At 44.7% G+C, this 18,214-nt stretch overlaps 1 protein-coding gene across 1 annotated transcript in view; it reads left to right on the top strand.

Moving 5' to 3' along the window:
• The first annotated feature begins 6,634 nt into the window (after nucleotides 1-6,634).
• Nucleotides 6,635-18,214, top strand: part of PELI2 (pellino E3 ubiquitin protein ligase family member 2) — a 90,055-nt gene continuing 78,475 nt past the window's right edge. The window contains exon 1 of the mRNA XM_064461061.1: nucleotides 6,635-6,871. Within this exon, the coding sequence (XP_064317131.1) occupies nucleotides 6,795-6,871 (77 nt within the window). The 5' untranslated portion in view covers nucleotides 6,635-6,794. The remainder of the gene's footprint in view (nucleotides 6,872-18,214) is intronic.

Below are 18,214 nucleotides of genomic sequence, written 5' to 3'. Positions count from 1 at the left end.
TATTGCCGGTGAATTCTGAATTCCCAAGTAGTTATTAACCACAGATCCTATAGTCCTTAGCAAAACAGTGGTTTTCTTCTCTTCTAAAATCATACGCATGTATCAGTGCTGCAAAAAATGCAAAAGGCAGTGCTGAGGAATGTGGGGTGATGAGGTGACGGGCCCTCACCGGCTCAGTGCTTTTGGCCTCGGAGCTGAATCCTGCTTGGGAACAGCACGGGCTGGATCGCGCTGGAGATGTGGAGGATGCTGTTATAACCCGCTGATTATCTGCTGGCTGAATGGGAGCCAGGGGAGCGTCTCTCATTTCTAATATGCAATAATTTCTAAAATGCATTTCATTCTCTGTAGCGGAAATATGTGAAAATGATGTTTAATTTTAAGTGGCTTTGTGGGTGTTCACGCTTTGCTGGTGGGTGAAATACTTCGGCGCCTGCAAATCGGGAAAGTTTTGGTTCTGGGGCTCATGGTGTTGACACAACAGAGCTCCTGTTGTCCCAGTGCTCCTTGAGCACTCTGAAAAGAAGATTCCTTGGTTAATAAAAAATGGCTGTGTGATAGCTGCAGCTAGATGAGGCTTTCAGCACATGCAGGGATCAGTGCAATTAGCTGACAAGCCCTCGCAGCAGGAGTCTTTCATACAAAGGCTGGTGTAGGGTAAATCACAGCCAGGCTGAGACTGTGCGCCCGAGCTTTGCCAGAGCTTCAGCACTTGAAAAGCAGAGCTCCTCTCCTACCTTACATCCTGCAATGATTTGGGTGTTTTCATCATGTTCAATGGGGGAAGTCTGGTTGATTTATGGGATGGCTGAATATCCCTTTGTGGATGGGGACCCAGCCATCTGCTCTTGAAGCTGCTCTCCTGTGGGGTGGCGAGCATCATCGCCAGGGATGGTTCCTGTAGTAGGATAATGTGGTCCAAGCCTGGGGAACCAGCTTTGTCTGCTGGGATGAAGGTCAGAGTAGCAGAATTTCCCCTAAATTAGGTATAAGTAAATTATAGGGAAACTGTCTCCATCTTCAAAATGGGTGCACAGCACCAGCACTCCAAGGAAGATTTCCCATAGGAAAAGGGATACCAACCATCCACCCAGAATAACCCAAGTCGCTGAAAAAGATGTACAGAAGCTTCTTGGCACATTTTATTTGTCTTTTAGACTTAGGCTGATCTCTGAGCTGATCTTTCAAGAAAAGGACCTACAGAGACTGTAAAACCTCAGTATGTCTTTCTTGAATGATAATAGCTCAATTAGAGCCAGTCATTAGACAGATATGGCTAAGGTCATCTTCTCTTATGTACTTTACTTGGACATTTTCTTGCTGGGTCCTTCTATAACTCTTTGCAGTCAGCTTAAAATTTTTGGCTTCTCAGCAAACTTTCCCATTATAAGTCAGCTGCCTGGCCAGGGCCCCACAATACCACAAAATCCCAGCAATAGCCTCTCCCCACTGTGAAAATGAGAACTTATTTCTAGCCCTTGGTTTCTCTTGTACTCAGCTGTTAATCCATGAAGTCCTTTCTTTATCTCATGCTACTTTTATTGCTTTGACAGCTCTTACAGTGGCAAAGCTTTCATGAAACCCAGGTACGTGATACACATTCAATCACTTTCATGATATTCATTGAGTGCTTCGAAGGATGTGAATGCGTTATAAACTTTGACTTCTTACTGCAAAAGCCCCCTGTTGCCCTTTCCCCGGTGTATCAGATCTGCCAAATCATCCCTATGTATCCATATGTACCTACAATTGATTGTTATTTTCTACAAATTTGCCTAGTGCAGGTCAGATCGATTGGGCCACAGATCTTAAACTTGCCTCTTCAGAAACCAGCGTCAAGCTTGCTATTTCACACCCAGTGGGGACAAATACCATTAATTACTCATAAAATTATATTTGAATCTCTTTGCAAGTCTTGGGCCAGTGACAGCTCACCCCGGCTATTTGCTCCTCTCTCAATTTACCTGTTTATTCCAAAATTTCTGTTGATGACACTTGTATTTCAGACGCATTCCAGAGGGTCTGTGGGAGTCTCCGGGCCCCCCTCCCACTGCAGACACATGGGGGGCTCATTTACCTGACCCACCAGGGTTGTATTTCACCCAAGACTTCTTTCACACTTCCACTGCTTGCTGGCCCCAGCGAGTCACTGGTAGACTTTCTGTCTCTGCTATGTTTTTATGTGCATTTTTATGCCTCTGGCAAACTGTTCTGCAATATCTTTTCCATTTGCCTTATTGTGGTTTTATATTTGCTAGTGTTTATGCTATATTCTATTTTCCTCATTTAGATGTAGCTTTTTGATGGCTATCTTTTTTGTTCCTAATAGCCTTCAATGCTCTGTTACTTGACTTCTCTGCTTTTGAAAAATCCTTTAGGGTCTTTAATAAGGAGCGTTACATGTTGAGCTGAAGCCCGTAACATACCTTTAAGCTGCTGCCATGATACTTGAAAGTATTTTATCCTTTTAGCTTTTCCATTTATTATTTAATGTAATCCCCCTTTCTAAATTTTAGGTGTTACTGTGAATCAAGATGTAATGACGTGGCGTGGTGGAAAATTAAGACAATAGTAGGTCCAAAGCACATAGACAGCTTCCCAAGTGCTGTAAAAACCAGCAAATCTATTTTCACCCAGTCTGTGTTAGGCACTAAAACCCTGAAATGAAGGACTGAAATGGTCCCCAAAACACACTAAGCTCAGTGTGTAAGCATCATTGTGAGCAATGACATCATATTTTTCCTGTAATGTATTTATAGAACCTATTTTTAAAACATCTACAGATCTTTTTTCTGCTGCTTCCACTTTGTGGCTGCTCGAGAGCCTCAGTCACTGGCAAGCTGGGGACTTCCCAGCCCTAGATGTTTGTACCCACCCCGGCGATACCTGGTTGATCTTAACTTTGGAGCTGAGGCAGGTTTTCTCCTTTTCTGGGGTTTATTCCCTGCCCTGGGGCACCAAAGCCAGGCTGCTGCAACCCCAGAGATCCACTTTGCCAGCCCCAACCATCCGCACCGATGGCTGAACATAAACCCGATCCCACTGCTGGAAACCTTTCTATTAACAGCAGTAATAGAGGGCTTGGAATGGAAACCTTTATCCCTATTTATGCGCTGATCCCATGTACCCTGAGCTTCACGTGCAGTGTAAGCCACAGGTATGATGTGAGGGCTATTTCCATCTTTCAATACTTTCTCTGTAGTTCAAGCCCGGTCCCTAAGCCCTGATTCATAAAAGCACTGAAGTACTTACTTAGAGTCCAGCACATCTGTAAGTACTTTGCTGAATTAGAGCCTTATTAATCTTCCTGCATTTAACATAACTTTCTATTACATTTTAAAAATAAATGGGCATGTACTATTTCTTCATATTTGGGATTTTTTCAAACACTGATTTTTAAGGCTCTTCTGGCTTGGCTGGATATTCCTCCATCCAGCCAAGCAGCTGCTCGTGCTAAACCTGGGAGCAAACTCCCTCTCACAGCACCGATGCTGCAGGGAAAGTGCTCCGACAAGTTGTCTGCAATTCCCACTTCCAGGAGGAAAACAACCAAATCTCCCTTCACCGCCCTGAAAACCCATGCTGAACCATCCCAAATCTGAGACCACAAGGCATTTTGAGTTGAAAAATAATGGAATGCAGCTGTGGGTACATTTCTCAATTATTTCAATGGATTTGGGGAAAAATGCCAGCCAAGCCCTGCTTGCACCAGTTACAAAAGGAATTTTTGGGATTTGAGGCTGCGATCTGTGTGGGATGGGGAGCCACACAATGTTCAGCAAAGCTGCTCCCTGCTCCTGGCTCCGCTTCATCAGTCAAAAATTAAGAATTAAAAAATTAAAAGCAGGTTTCCAGTGCTGGGAGCAATAGGTCCTTGGAAATTGCAATGAGAAAACCTACAATTTGGGAAGAAAGACCCAGCAGCCCTTAAAAAAACCTCATGGGGCTGAGCTTCCCTCTTCCCTTGCCAGCCTAAAATACCCCACAGGGAGAAGCAGAATGAAGAGACCGCACATGTAGAGAAGAAGCACATCTCCAAGGAAAAGAAATAACGCACGAACCCAAGTGGCAGGGGTTATCTCACTGCCTCCCACCAAAGGTACACAGCGAGGGGTGCCTCCTCAACCTGGTGCAGCTCATCTACCTCCTACAAATGCATCAGGTGCAAATATTGCCTCATCAGTCCTGCTGGGCTCTTTTTTTTTCCAGGCCTGTGCATTTATTTTTCAGCAATGCAAACCAGTGCATTTTCTGTAGTTGATAATTTCTGCGGTTCTGTATTTAAATACAGCAAAATGCACTGGTTTGCATGCTCAAAAAAAAAGTGCGTGGGCTTGGCTAAAGGGTGCAGAACCTTGCACTTAGGAGCCCTGCCATGCAAAGCTCTGTGCAATTTTTGCCCATTCTGCAGAAAGTGCAGTGTTAGAAAATTAAAAAGTGGGGAAAAGGGGCAAAATCAGATCTTGAAGGTCCTTCCTCCTCCCTCCACCCCCATGCAGGGCTGGGAGAGCAGCAGAAGATGCTGTAAATCCAGCCACAGTATCGGGAGGTTTGACTAAGGGGAAGCCCAGCTGAGCTGAACTGTTTGGGAGTGTTTTTTTGAGTAGTATTGAAGTTTGTTTATGCCATGTGAAATCCAAGCTGCCGCAGAGGTCTTGCTTTCAGGGGGAGAAATGGGAGAAGTTGAAGAGGATGCAGCCAGGAGGTTTGTTTTTCACACTGTTTTCGGGGCCGTATTTGTTTTCTTTGACAGTGACTTACAGCCCGGCTTTCTTCTCTATTTCGTTAGGGCAATAAATAAGATAAATCTGTAATAATTCAGCTCTCTGTCTTTAATAAAATCTTGTCTTCTTCACACAGCCGCTGGGAAGTTCTCCATTTTGCATCCCTGCGAGATTGGCTGGGTTTTTCCATTTCACCTCTCCACCAGAAATGACAGAAAAATAACATTACTGGGAAAATTAATAGCTAAATACAATTTCAGGCAGAGGGAAAGCTTTAGGCAGGAGGAGCAGGGCTCGATCCTGAGTCTGACTGCACCGGCCCGGGGGATGATTTTCGGTGAAGGCTGGGAGCAGTGTGGCGGCTGCTGCAATTACTTTTGCCTTCGCTAACGGGCTCCGGGGTTGGAGACCTCAAATAGCGGCTAATGAGAATTTCCATCCTCGATGCGGATCAATGTCGAGCTAATCTTTGTTGGTTTTGTGCTTGCGCCAGGTACCGAGGAGAAAGAAAATGAAGCTCCGAGCAGAGCTCACTGGTGGGAGAGACACTGAGGCAGCAGCGGGCTGGGGGGGGGAAGTTCTTGGAAGTTGCTGTAGAAAAGTTTGGGGTTTGGGGGTTTTTTGCACCCTGATGATGTTTTAGAGTGGTTTTGCCTTGCACAAAGCCTTGCTCTCTGTGCACGTGCCCCCAGACACCTGTCTGCCCACCAGTGTTTTGATGCGATGACTTATCTCACCCAAATTTGTCAGAAATGGAGTGAAAATGTGTTTGTGCTTGAGTACTGCTGGGGTGGGCTTTCAGGGAGGGGCTGTGGGCTTGGGAATACCATGGTCACCTGCTTTCATTCCGGACTTTTTCCTCCTTTTTTTTTTGTTTTGAAAATAAGTTTTATTAAGGAATAAAGCAGCCTGGGCCCAGCTTTGGAGCAAACCTGCAACGCTGGGGATGGTGGTCGCCCCTGTGGAGATGAGTAAGAACATTGAAAAGCATTGGCTTTGTAAAGCTCTTCCTAAAGAACAAAGGTGGGGTGGGCCTTTTTTGCAGCCTCAGAAGAAGACAATGGAGATAAAAGGCTGGAAGGTGGGCTCTACAGCCCCTTCCTCACCTGGGGATGAGAGATGGGAGAGCAGCCATTCCTCAGCTGCAAGTGCAGAAGCTGATGGTGGCCTTGTTGCTTGAGACCACCGTGCTGGAGACTGCAGGGAAGGTGTAGGAGGAGGTGGGTGGTGGCCTGGAGCCCCCTCCCTCTGGGGCAGGAGGTGACCTGGGAGACCCCTGGAGGGAATTCAGAGCACCACAGCGATTTAGAGCCACAGGGAGGTGGCCTGAAGCACCTTGAGATGATCCAGAGCCCTGAGGTGATCTAGAACCCCCAGCCTGGGGAGGAGACGACCTACACCCCCGGGTGATCTAGAACCAGGCCCCCGGGCAGGTGTGGGTCTAAAGGCACCCCCCCCCCCCCCCCGTTTCTAGACATCCCCCCAGGGGCAGGAGGTGGTCTAGAACCCCACACAGTGCTCCAGGTGATCTGGAACCCAGGATTTCCCCCCGCGGTCAGGCGACCTAGAATCATTCCCCCCCCCGCCGGCAGGCAGCGGTCGGGACCCCTCGGTGATTCAGAGCCCCGCCCCCTGGCCCCTCCCCCCCGCACTGCGCCCGACGGACGCGGCCCCTTTAAGAGCGGCCCCGTCCCCTTTACTCTATGTTTACATAACACGGCGAGGCCGTACCACTCGCGGGCGGGGAGGGGGAGGGTGCGAGGAAAGGGGCGGAGCTCCCCGCCGGGGTCACGCCCCCTTTCGCAGCCGGTGAATGGGAGGGGGGCGTGGCCACGCGTAGGCGGGCACCGCTTTGCTCCTCCCGCCCCCTGCCGCGGCGAGTTGGTACGTCCCCCTCGGCGCTCCGCCCCACCCGGGTGTAGTGGCCGTTGTCGGGCGGCCGCCGGCTCAGTGCGGGGCGCAGCGCCGAGCCCGCTCGGGACTCACCCCCTGCACACACGCACCGGCGGCGGATGGGACTGTAACAGCGGCTCCCGGGTGATTTTTTTTGCCCCCCTGTCGGCGGGACCCATGTTTTCCCCCAGCCAGGAGGAGCACTGCGCGCCTAACAAGGAACCCGTCAAGTACGGGGAGCTGGTGGTGCTGGGGTGAGCGCTGCGGAGGGGCGCGTGGGAAGCGTGGCGGCGGCGGTGGGGCCCGTCCTGGGGCGGGGGGAGCGGCGGGGGCGCCCCCTCCCCTTCCCTCCCCTTCCCTCCCCTCAGCGCCGGCCGCGTCTCCCCGCTGAGATGACGCCCGGGAGGCGCGAGACCCCCCCCCGCGGCGGGAACGGGAGGGCGCGCGCTGCTTCCCGCCTTTTCCCCCCTCGCCCTAGCGCGCGGGGCGGGCGCTGGGGTCGCCGAGGCGGCTGAGGGGGGGGAGGGAGGGAGGGCGGCCGGGCACCGCCACCGCGGGGACAGCGCGGCGGGATGGAGACAAACTTTGCGTGTGGGGGTGTGTGGGGGGCGCGGGGCTGTCGGGGGAGGCCCCCCCCCGGCCCCGTCGTGCCCCCGGTGCCGCCGGCAGGTGCTGAGGAGGAGACGCGCACCTTCCGCGCTCGCTGAGTTCTCCCCGGCGGTTTCTCCCCTCGCCCCGAGAGACGGCGTCCTCCGTGCAGATTGCAGGGGAGATGACTTTGGAATTAGGGGGGGAGGGGAGGGGGATGAAGCACTTAGATTCACATTGGTAGTGGGAATGTTTATTTTCTCAGCTTGATACGGATCTTGAAGTAATCCGCTTGGTATTATGTTCTTGCCCTGCTGTTAAAGCTCGAAGCCTTTCTGCTGAACGCCGTAGAAGCAGATGAGGGAGAAGCATCTAAGCCATGCTTGCTGAGAGCCCTTGTGAACCTTATAAAAGATGCTTAATTTTGATAGCTTAATATGCAGAAACATATGGTTAATGGAATAATTTTTAGTAATAAATACAATAGAAAGGTTTCAAGCCAGCAGTGAAGTAGAACAGTTATGGCCTTGCTGCGTTATTCAGCCTCCCCCGGAATCTGTTACATATATGCTGCAAGGTCGTAGAAAACCTTATTCTGGTTGGTTAGGGACATTCTTGTTTTGTTTTGGTCAAGGCATTTCCTAAAGAACTGTGTTCACCTCTGCAGAATAACTGTTTGAATTTCTGGGTAAAAAGAGCAGCCGAGACTGGGTACTCGTGTGTCCAATGGCGTTCCTTTTTTTCCTTAAGGGATGCTAAATATTTCTTATCACGAGATGAGGTCAAGATACTGTGAAATAAAATACAGCTATTACCGTGAATGTGGCATAGCTTGGCACTTGAAAGACTTGAATTCAAGTCGGGTAACTTGATTTTGGGAGAAGTATCCATATCAAACGAAATTTAATAAAGAAACCTTTCTTACTGTTTTGGTTGTGGAAATGGAGGGTAACCTCAGCTGTGCAACACTGTCTCTAACAATAAAGTCATAGTATAATGTTGAATCTTTAATTAAATTAGAGTGCATAAATTGATGTTGTGCTGCAGAGGCTTTTTGTGCACAGCTGGAAGCATTTTCCTTTCTGTTGCTTTACTATTTTTAGCAGCAGTTGAAAGTACAGAAGTATGAAATGTTTTGGCTCTGATCTTAACCTAGCAAAGTCTGGTGTGCTTTTCCTTTAATATGGAAACGCATTGATCTCAGCTTATCCGTTCTGCCAGAGGTCTTGATCTTCACTGTTGTGTGTTGCAACATGCCAATAAAATTTAAATAAACTTTATATGACTGAGTTTAGTTTGTATTTGAGTGTCAGCTGTTCTCTGAAGCTACTGATGTTATATCTTCTGGGTGTTACGTGTACCAGGAAAGCAAACAAACCCTCTTGTCCTTGCAGTACAGTTGTGAACAAGAAGTCTGCAAACGGGCAGCTGAATCTCTGGTCAGTATATGTCTGTAGGCTACGCGGAAACGATAGGGCCTTGGCTGTCACCACGTGGTGGATGTGATGCAGGAAGCAACTTCAGTAACTACATTGTCCATTGTTTGGACTGAAGGTTGGGGTTTTAGGATCCATTTGACGCTTTAGGAGTTCATTACTGTGTTTCCTATCAGAGATGTTGTAAATGTTGCATGTAGTGCCATAAATAATACTAACATATCTCTCTCTCTGGTGACTCAACATTTGTGACTAGGAACTCTTGGAACAGCTTAAGCAGCTGTTCAGAATTCTAAAAAAATTATTCTTAATACCTATTTTGTATTAAAATCTTGTAATCTGAAGTTTCATTTAAAATAAAACAGTGTAAATCTGCTCTTTTCCCCATAGTGAAACAAAGACCTGTGGATGGGCAGAAGCACAGCATCCCAGCTCTTGTTACAACCACTTGATTAAAATTGATAGAGTGACCTCACAGCTGGATTTAAAAAAAAAAAAAAGTTCTTTTGAGACACCCTGTGTTTGTTTGTTTTTTTAAAAAAAGCATTGATTGTGATGTTGATGGATAACTTCTGTCTGTAGCTGTGAGACTTTTACATTAGATGGTGAAAAGGATGATGAACGAAGGTGTTGGCATACCTGGCAAACTGCTGAGAGTCCTGTTTTTAAGATGACAAAACTTTCCCTTTATCTCTTGCTCTTCCTCGGTCTTAGCAGCATTAAAGTAAGGGTTTTTTTTATATCTGACCTTTAAATCGAGAGGAAGGCGTTCTTTTGGCAGGAGGTAGTTCTCCCACCAGAACATATTCCTGTATTGTCTCAGAATAGTTGTGATTGCTTGTCTGCGCATTAATGTGATGAGAGGGTAAAGCCTGAGACATTCAAAGTCAGTCGTTGCAACAAATACATTGCTAATAACCTTCTCCTGGCAGCCCCTTACGTATTTTCTGTGAGTGATGTGGCAGTGCATGTTTGGTTAAGATTTTTGTAGAGGTCTGCGTAATCAGTGTTGTAATGAATAAAACCAGTTTATGTAAATCAAGCCAGACAGGTCAAGATGGCTGGTAGAGAAGAGATCATCTGCTTGATTGTGAATCTGCTTGTGGAATTTGCTTGGGTGCATCTGCTCGTAGCATCATCTGTTCACAGAAGGTGATGGTTTTCTTGGTGAAGCAGAAATATTCATATTCTAATTTTTTTTGGCAGGGGAACTTTATTTGAAGTCCCATCAAAGTAATGGTCTGTTATATATTTATTGGAACATGGGGCTGGAGGGAGTTTTGAGGGAGATGCTGAATACAGTAACAAGGACCTGAGGAGAGTGTCACAGTATTGGAGTGCGGTTTGTCAGTAGCCTTCATCTGACTTGTCTGGTACCTGGTTAGTGTCTTGAGGTGTATGTCCTGTCCCATTCCTCCCAGTACCCCTTCTTTCCCCCAGCTTTGAATTGTTCTCTGAAGAGTTTATTCTGACGTAATGGCATTCAGGCTGGTGTGGCTTTGTTTTGTGCTCTGGCCCCTGGCTGCATGGGGTAGCTTTCACTGCAGGCAGGTGTCGGTGGCCTGGTGCCATTAAATCTTGTGTCCTTTGGGATGGCATGTTGTCGATGGGTGCCTTCTCAGAAAAGTCACTGATTAAAATGATATAAATTGAAGGAGGAATGCCAAAGAAGTGTAAGTTCTAGTCAATGGCCAAGTTCTCTAGCAATGAAGGGGTTTTGTCCCTGACATGCGATACTTTCAATGTTGTGTATTGCAACCAATTCTAAAGAGTTTTGGATGGGCTTTCTAGTAAGTACGTGCATGTAAGTATAATATTCCTTATTAACCAAAGACTTCCCTTAGCTGCTTCAGATTAGTAAGGAGGTGCAGCCTGGTGCATCCTCAGCTGAGGAAGACTTTGTCTTATAGACTTAATGGATTTTGCAAATCTAATAAATTGTTTTATCTAACTAGACAAAACCGTTGCTCAGTGTTGTTACAGTGGTCACTTTGAAATCGGGTCAGCATTTGATGTGTAAATTTTCCAGAGTCAACCATTAAAATAAATGAATCTGTTAAGGAGCCACTGTGAATTGTTATGTGAGCTTTGTTTAATGTGGACCATTGGACGTCCTCGAATAAACAGGCTGTAGTTCTGATTAGACATAACCTTTTGAAAAAATAGAGTAAAATTCTCATCTATGTTTACAGTGATAAATTCTACAGTAACTTTTGGGAAGTTGTTCTGGTTGATGGACCACTTTATAATTGGAGCAAATTTAGATTTGAAACCTGTCTTTTTGTGTTAATCTGAAGGGTCCTCCATTTTTAGACTCTCATGCAGGCCTTCTCAGATAGATCAGAGTTGCTCCTCAACCACTACCTCCTTGATCAGCTGAATAAAGTTTCTGAAGGATTTCCTACTTTTCCAGTTTTCAACTTACCTGTTTGGCTTTTCATGGAACCCTTTTGTTAGTCTCTTGCTGTGCAGTTCAGGAAGAAGCTAATGCCGTTTCCTGGTAATGTTGGCAAATGCAGATGCGGTCTGGTATCTCTGCTTGTTCTTGGTAGCGTTTGCTTCTGTTTATGGGCCGAAGGCAGAGGGAGGGTCATCCTGGTTATGACATTAAACTGGGGACTTGTGTTGCACTCACGTGGATTTGCTGTTTGATATCAAGATGAAGCTTTGTTTAATGATTCTGTAATTTCCTGCACTATATGGTGTAGATATATTGGTGAAACTGCCCGAGATAACTCCGGTTCTGCTGTTGAGCTTTATTTAAAAATGTACTTTAGGCTTCATTTAAAGGAGTGTCTATAGCAAATAATGGTAGTCACCCGTTAAATACGTTCAAGGTCATGATTCTCTCTGAGAATCATTTGCTTCAACAGTCATAGCTGGGAGGCTGCTGTTCTGGAAAAACTGATTTATTCTTTTATTTGATATTGACAGTGGCTTCTTGGAGACCTTTATGTCTTGTGCTTAGTTTATGATGGATCTTATATGCTGCATATTGAGAATATGTGATCAGTGCCAGTTCAGAGCTTGCAAGTAGATTAATCAAACACCACAAGTATTGTGTCTGAATAGAACATGAACTGCAGTGTAGAAAAAATAGTAGAAAGGGTTATATTTGAGGAAAGATTTGTGGATTTTTCAGTGAGAGCTTGTCTATGGCTGGATAGAGCAAAGGTTTTGCTTCATTTAGGCTAAGAAAGAAAACATGCCCAAGTTGGTTCTCAGTGACTGTCCTATTCTTTGGAGTACTTTTGACTTTCTCAGAGTGCAGATTTGTAGCCAGCTCTAGGCTTTATTCACGGCATCTCGATACCGATGTAAAATCAGAGAACAGAAGCTTCAAACTCCAGAAGCTAAAAATCTGATTGTTGAAGCAAACATCAGCGTATTTAATGCTTGTTATAAAAAGGAAACTGAGTGCATGTACAGGCAGTAGGTCACACATGTAGAAGTGGAAGACTTAATTTTTTTTCTTAAAATATGGGAAACAAACTGTTTACTGAGTAAACAAGTCTGAGAATGTAAGACTTTGTTGCCTTTGACTCATGCACTTCCCTCGTAGAACCAAATAGCTGCTCCTTTCCTATCCTGGCAGAATCAGGGATGCATAGTTTTCCATTTCCAGTTGAAATTTATACATGAGTAGATACTGTGAAAGTCCACTTGACTCTACTTAAAAATATGCATATAAAACTAGAAATTGCTTTCTAGGCTATTAAGACTTGGTTTTTGTTGTTGAAAGCTTAAGCTATTTCATGCTCCATCTTAACAGCAGGCTGTTTTTCACCTATGATTACAAGGTTGCTTGAGAACAGATTCTTCCTAAGTCGTCAGGAACTTTTTATTATCCAGTTTAAACTAAATTATGGCTGGTTTATACCCATTTATTATGGAGTTAGTGCTGCTCTCTTAACTTGCTTGGTCCTTATTCCTCAGTAGTGGTGGCACGTATCAACTTGATACTTCAGGAAGATGGAACCTTCTTTTCCTGTACTCTAAGCTAATGAGGAACTAGGTGAGCACAACATGGTACTGAGCCTGAGCCGGCATGCCTTGCTGAAGGTAGGGTTTATTAGCTCAGAGTGCCAGCAGAGAAGTTTTACAACTGTTTGCAAAATACTACAGGCGTGCCTGTAGGCAACAGCTGTTTAGGTAGGCTGAACCAGTTGTTGTCTTGTGCCATTTTTCCGGTTGGTATTGTTGGCACATGGTTTGGTTCTGAATTTGTCTTGAGTATCTGTGATGAGTATGGGTATGAAACTTTCCAAAGGAGGCTCCTCTAGCATGTTGTACAGTTGCAGTCTTAACTCACGTTCAGTAGAAGAGCTTTTCATGATGTCATCTAGGGTTGTGTTTGGTTCTTCCATGCTGTCATGCTCGTGGCTTACTTGTCCTGTGCTCAGCAAGGGGAGTGAAGTAGAGGAGGATTCAGTCTGAGCTCCCAGCTTGAAGCAGAAACTGTAGCTGGTTTCTAGGTGTACTTTGTGCTGTCAGATCCTGTTCTGCGTGTACTGTTTGATAGCCCAAATCTCATTTGTTTTGAGGATGCTTTTCCTTTTATCAACAAATATCCTATGTTTATTCTCATTCTGGCCCAAGGTCACCACTGAAAAGCTCACATGTGACTTGTCACAAGCTTAAACCTTGAGGGGCAGGAATGGGGATGCTGGCATGGAGAGCATGCCTGCTTCCAGAAAGGCTTGTAAGGCAAAGCTTCTCATTTTGTTTGTTTTATAAACATATCACTAAATGCTGTCCTCACATTTTTCACTTTTATCACCTGCGTATGCTAATACTGTGTTGAAGGGGTTCTGCTTTTTTTTTAGATTGTTTCCTTCTTGACAAGATGCAGTTCAGAATTTTATGCCTCTTACATTTGCCTGATTTTTTTTTTTTAGATGTCTACTGGTGTAGCTTTATGCGGGCTAGTACTGGGCTTGAGATCATAGTGTCATTCACTTACTTTGGGGGACCAATTTGTAACTTCTATAGCAAACTGTAAGTAACCTCTGGGATTAGACTGTTTTAATCCTATTACTCGGTGGCCTAGAATAGGTCTTGGTCATCATACTGAGCAAATAGTACAGTTGAGAACAGTAGGGGCTTCCAAAGCAGCAGATCACTGTGCTTTGAGGGCAGGGGAATAGCTGGAGCGACGCTGTCCCAGCTTTTCAGCTGTGGTACACCGTTGTGCATCCTCTCTGGATGACTGGATGTGCCCCGTCTGCGAGGACTCACACATTTAACCTTGTAATGTGACCTCCTGCCTGTGCAAGTATTGCTGGCTGGGACTCTGTGTACTGTTGATGACTGTGTAGCGGGTGCACTTCTGGTTGTGTGATTTTAAAACCAAACAGAGATGGGGGGAGGGGAAGGGCGGCAGGCAGTAACCTCTTTGTGGGGTTTTCCTGGTGTCCGAGTAGGCATTGTGGTGCTGGGAGTTCAGCAGCAAGAGTAACCTGTCTTTGGGTTTGACTGACTACAAAATAAACATCTTTCTACTGCCCTTCCCACAAACAGCCGTTGTTGCCTAGAGTTAACAGAGCTTAAGATACGAGAAGACAGTCCTTGCAGGAAATCTTTGCACAGCGAAGCTTCGACAGTGGTAATTAAACATTCAGTCTCTGAAAACTTGTTACTGAGGGGCTGTGTGCCAGGAAGGCATGGTGTTTTAACATGATTGGTTATGAATGAGAAGTGAACAAGGTGACACTGGACTTGCATTGTCTAGATGTAGCTTTTACTTGTTCTGATGAGTTTAACATCTGTTCCTAAAAATAGTGACTATCAGCTGTTTTGCACTGAAGTTTTGTTCAGTTCCTCCAAGGCTGGAATACGAAGTCCTGTGAGTTCAGCCAGAAGCGTGCATGGAGCTTCATAGTGGCGGTGGCTATTAGCTCATGGTGAAGAAAGAATAATTCAGCTAAAAGCTTTCCGCTGTTTCACAACAGAAATGTCATATAGATGAAAGATATTATAAACAGCAGTTATGAAAATGGATACAGACAACATCTACAATGCTCAAGAGTTTGTTGTATTAAAAGCAAAGTGGTTTTGAGATGGGCTTGATTTGATTAGGCATGATATGAAGGTGCCAATTGCTGAAGAACCTATTAGGGGTGCTTCTATCAACAGCAATTTGTTTCTCCTGTAGGAAAGGAAAATAAGCAAGACCTGTTTTGTGCTTCTGCAAGTGATTTTCTTTAGGTGGGTGTTTTCCCCATTTAACAATATAATCTTTAATATTGGGCTTAGGCACACTACATATCCTGACCTGACTGTAGATAAAACGAGCATGCTTCAAGGAGGATGAACTAGGCTGTTCCTAATCTAATGTAGCAGAAGGCTTCCTAAGCTAGGGAATAGTACAAAGGCCACGCATTCCCCTATGAAGTGTTTGGCAATAAAGACCAAAGGTTCATCTGTCATATTTATTGCTTATATTAACTATGATATAGCTACATTACTGTGTAGCAACTAATTGTATTAAACAGAGTCAAAAACAGCCAGTTGCACAGTGAGACATAGACTAACTTAAAATGTCAGTTCACTGCACTGTCACCCCAAAGCAACGGGGATGGGCAAGAAAAGTTAGAGATGTCTGGCACGTAGTTAAAAAGGAGAAGGCCAAGAAGCGTTATGGTCTTCTTGAGTATTGTATTGCTAACTGATCCCCCTTGTTGCAAAATTCTCCTCCTTCCCCTTTACATTCAGGGGTATGAGGACAAAAGAGAAGTGCTGGCATAGTCTTTCTCTCTAACTGATAAGCACTTTTGGAAGGCAATTTTCATCTTAAACTGTAGTGATGCGTTTAGTAGGCTTTCAAATTACTCTTCACCCTCAATATGTATGCTATCTTTATTTTAGAATCCAGTAATTTCACAAACTGCCATGAAACAATTTTATTCTTCAAACTGGACAGCTTTAGTAATGCCTAAACCAACAGGTAAGCTTCAAACTTATGAGGTATATCCTCTTAATGCATGTGAATGTCATGGATGAAGACAAAGTGGTACTGACTGTGAAGACAATCAGTCTCTGTATGAAAGTAAACTAAACAAATTGAAGCATATAAAAGCTTAAATCTCCTCTTGCACATTACAAATAAACTGGAGACCAAATGTGCAAACTCTCTAGCACGTGCCTTTAGGAAGAGTGAAAGAACTGTTTAGTCTAGACACAGAAGTTAATGGGCTGAAACTTTGATATAATCACAGCTGCATTTCTTCATGTGCAACAGCATGACTTTATTTTGATAGTTGATGTCTGATTTAGTAATGGTGGAGTTGTAGCCTTTGAAACAGGAGTAGTGTGTCTATGTCCTTCTTTTATAGGAAAGACAGCGCTGTTGAAAGATACTGAGAGCTGTACGGTTCCTGCTTCCCTGCACATCCTGTGACAGGGTTCTGTGTCTCACAGATGACCGTGTTTTTTATGGAACATAGACTAATAAACCAAAATGTTGCTGTACTTCCAACTTGCTTTCCTCCTGTCCACGCATGACCTTTGAGAGCAGGCAGCTGTGAAACTCAATACTTCAGTTCAGAAATCATTTTGGCATTAGAGAGGAATCTTTCAGACTAGGTAGGATTCATTATCTTGTAGTTGTCCTAACCTTTCTGCTAGCAGATGCGTAAAACCTACTTTGAATAATTTTCTAGATCTTAAGATTTCCTGGAATAGTTTCCTGGTGCATTAGGGAGTGAGGTTTGAATTCGTGAGTTTACCATGTGGCCTTTTGCCATAGGCTGTGGGCATAAGTCCTACTCCAGAACCATGTGTGTGATGGGAGAGGTTACAAGGCCTTGCTGCAGGTCTGTACCCTCTCTGGTTGGTAGAACAGCTGTGGAGACAGAGGGTTTCTTTGTAAGAATGTTCCCTAATCTGATTCTGCCACAAGATTTCATTAAACAAGCTGTGAGTACCTCAGTGATTTTTGCCGAAAAACTACCAGCAAATTAGGCAAATAGAACAAATTGGTCTTAGGGCAGATCTGTGAGGACACGCTTGACATGAGCAGCTGAGTAACTTCCGCCAGAGCTAAATCTGAAGAAGAAAGTTTGGCAATAGCCAAACGAATGAGTCTTGCGTGGTTTCTTACGCCTCTCTTGGCTTTAGCTGGTCTTCACTGGGCTAATGAAAAGCCTAAAACATGAGACGCCTTTAAACACTTCTGGCAAGCCAGCTGCGCTCGGGGCAGTACTGGTGTTCCTCGAGGTTACAGGAAGGTGCCTCTATGGGCAGAGTCTGTGGAAGCTGCAATGCCTTAGTCTTACTGGCTGCAGTGAGATTTTAAAATATTTTTCTTACCTTAGGTAAGATGCCTTGCTAAAGCTGCCAGGGTAGAGATTGCAAGCTGCTCTCTTGTTTTTAGGGATGTGCACTGGTATTTTTTTTCCACAATTCCAGAAGCAGTTCTTAAATAACCCTTTTTTGGTAGTGAGCCTCTGTACCCATTTAAAAACTTTGACAGAGCTTTGGGGAAAGCTCTAAATCCTTTTGCCTTCAAGAGATAAATAAGCCATTTTTTTGCAGTATTTTTACAGTCTGCTTGCTGTCAGAGCAAAAGAGCCTTAACTTTTGACTTTTCGTTTTGTGCCTTACTTTCAGTGTTTGAGCACAAAATACTGCTGTTACATTGCTGGCTCAGCCCTGCCTTATCTCTCTGGTTGCACAATCACGCTTCCAGCTGCAAAACTTGAATGACATATATCTAGTGTTATTGCAAGTTTTGAGTTTGCAGCATGCAGAGGCTGGTATAATATAGCGAATACCTTTCCATGTAAGGATGCAGGAAGACTACCAAATATAAAGTACAGTTACCTCTGTAAGCAAAGCTAGGGTTTAAGTTATTAGCTGGGTCTAAGTCAAGCTCAGCATATCCTCCTAGTTTATTATGTGCAATGTAACTTTAAATTCAATTCCGGAATTGGCCTCTAATCATATATTTCTAGTTTGCACCTTAAACTCCTTGGAGGAGTCTGGTTTATGTTAAAGCTTTACCTAGTGGAAATCTCTCAGCATAGAGAGAACAGTTGTAAAATAGTACTTTTTTTAAAGGGTAAGCAGATCTTACTGTGGCAAAAATGATTTGCACTCTTTCCTCCGGGCATTTTGTAGCCAGTGCAGGCAGGCAGGAAGGAACTGGATTTGGAGTTGGACAGATTCCAGTTGCAGACTCTATTCAGACCCAAGCCACAAAGAGTATGGGGCTGATTTGTAAGTTTTGGCCAGAGATGGCAGCTGAGAAAAAACAGCTGTCTCAGTTTTATGAACTGATGAAATTTGTTATGAATGTGTCAGATGGTAAAAGTGTGATGCCTTGTGCTATGTGGAGTTGGAGAAATGCATTAAAGATCAGTTTGTCATGCCTAGGTCAAGGGAGCAAAACACTTGGTTGAATTGAACTAAAAGAAGTATTGGTAGATAAGCATGTATGATACTCTTTTAATATCCAGAAAATGAGAGTGTGTGCGTGTGTGTGTGTAAAAAAAAAAAAACCCAACTCGTTCACTAAAACCAGCTATGCAAAGTGACCTGCCCCCCACCCCACAACCATTCTTACTTGGGCCT

Source organism: Phalacrocorax carbo, chromosome 9 (assembly GCF_963921805.1).
Source record: "Phalacrocorax carbo chromosome 9, bPhaCar2.1, whole genome shotgun sequence".
Lineage (NCBI taxonomy): Eukaryota > Metazoa > Chordata > Aves > Suliformes > Phalacrocoracidae > Phalacrocorax > Phalacrocorax carbo.
The sequence above is the reverse complement of the archived record's forward strand: the minus strand, read 5'-3'. Positions and strand labels throughout refer to the sequence as shown.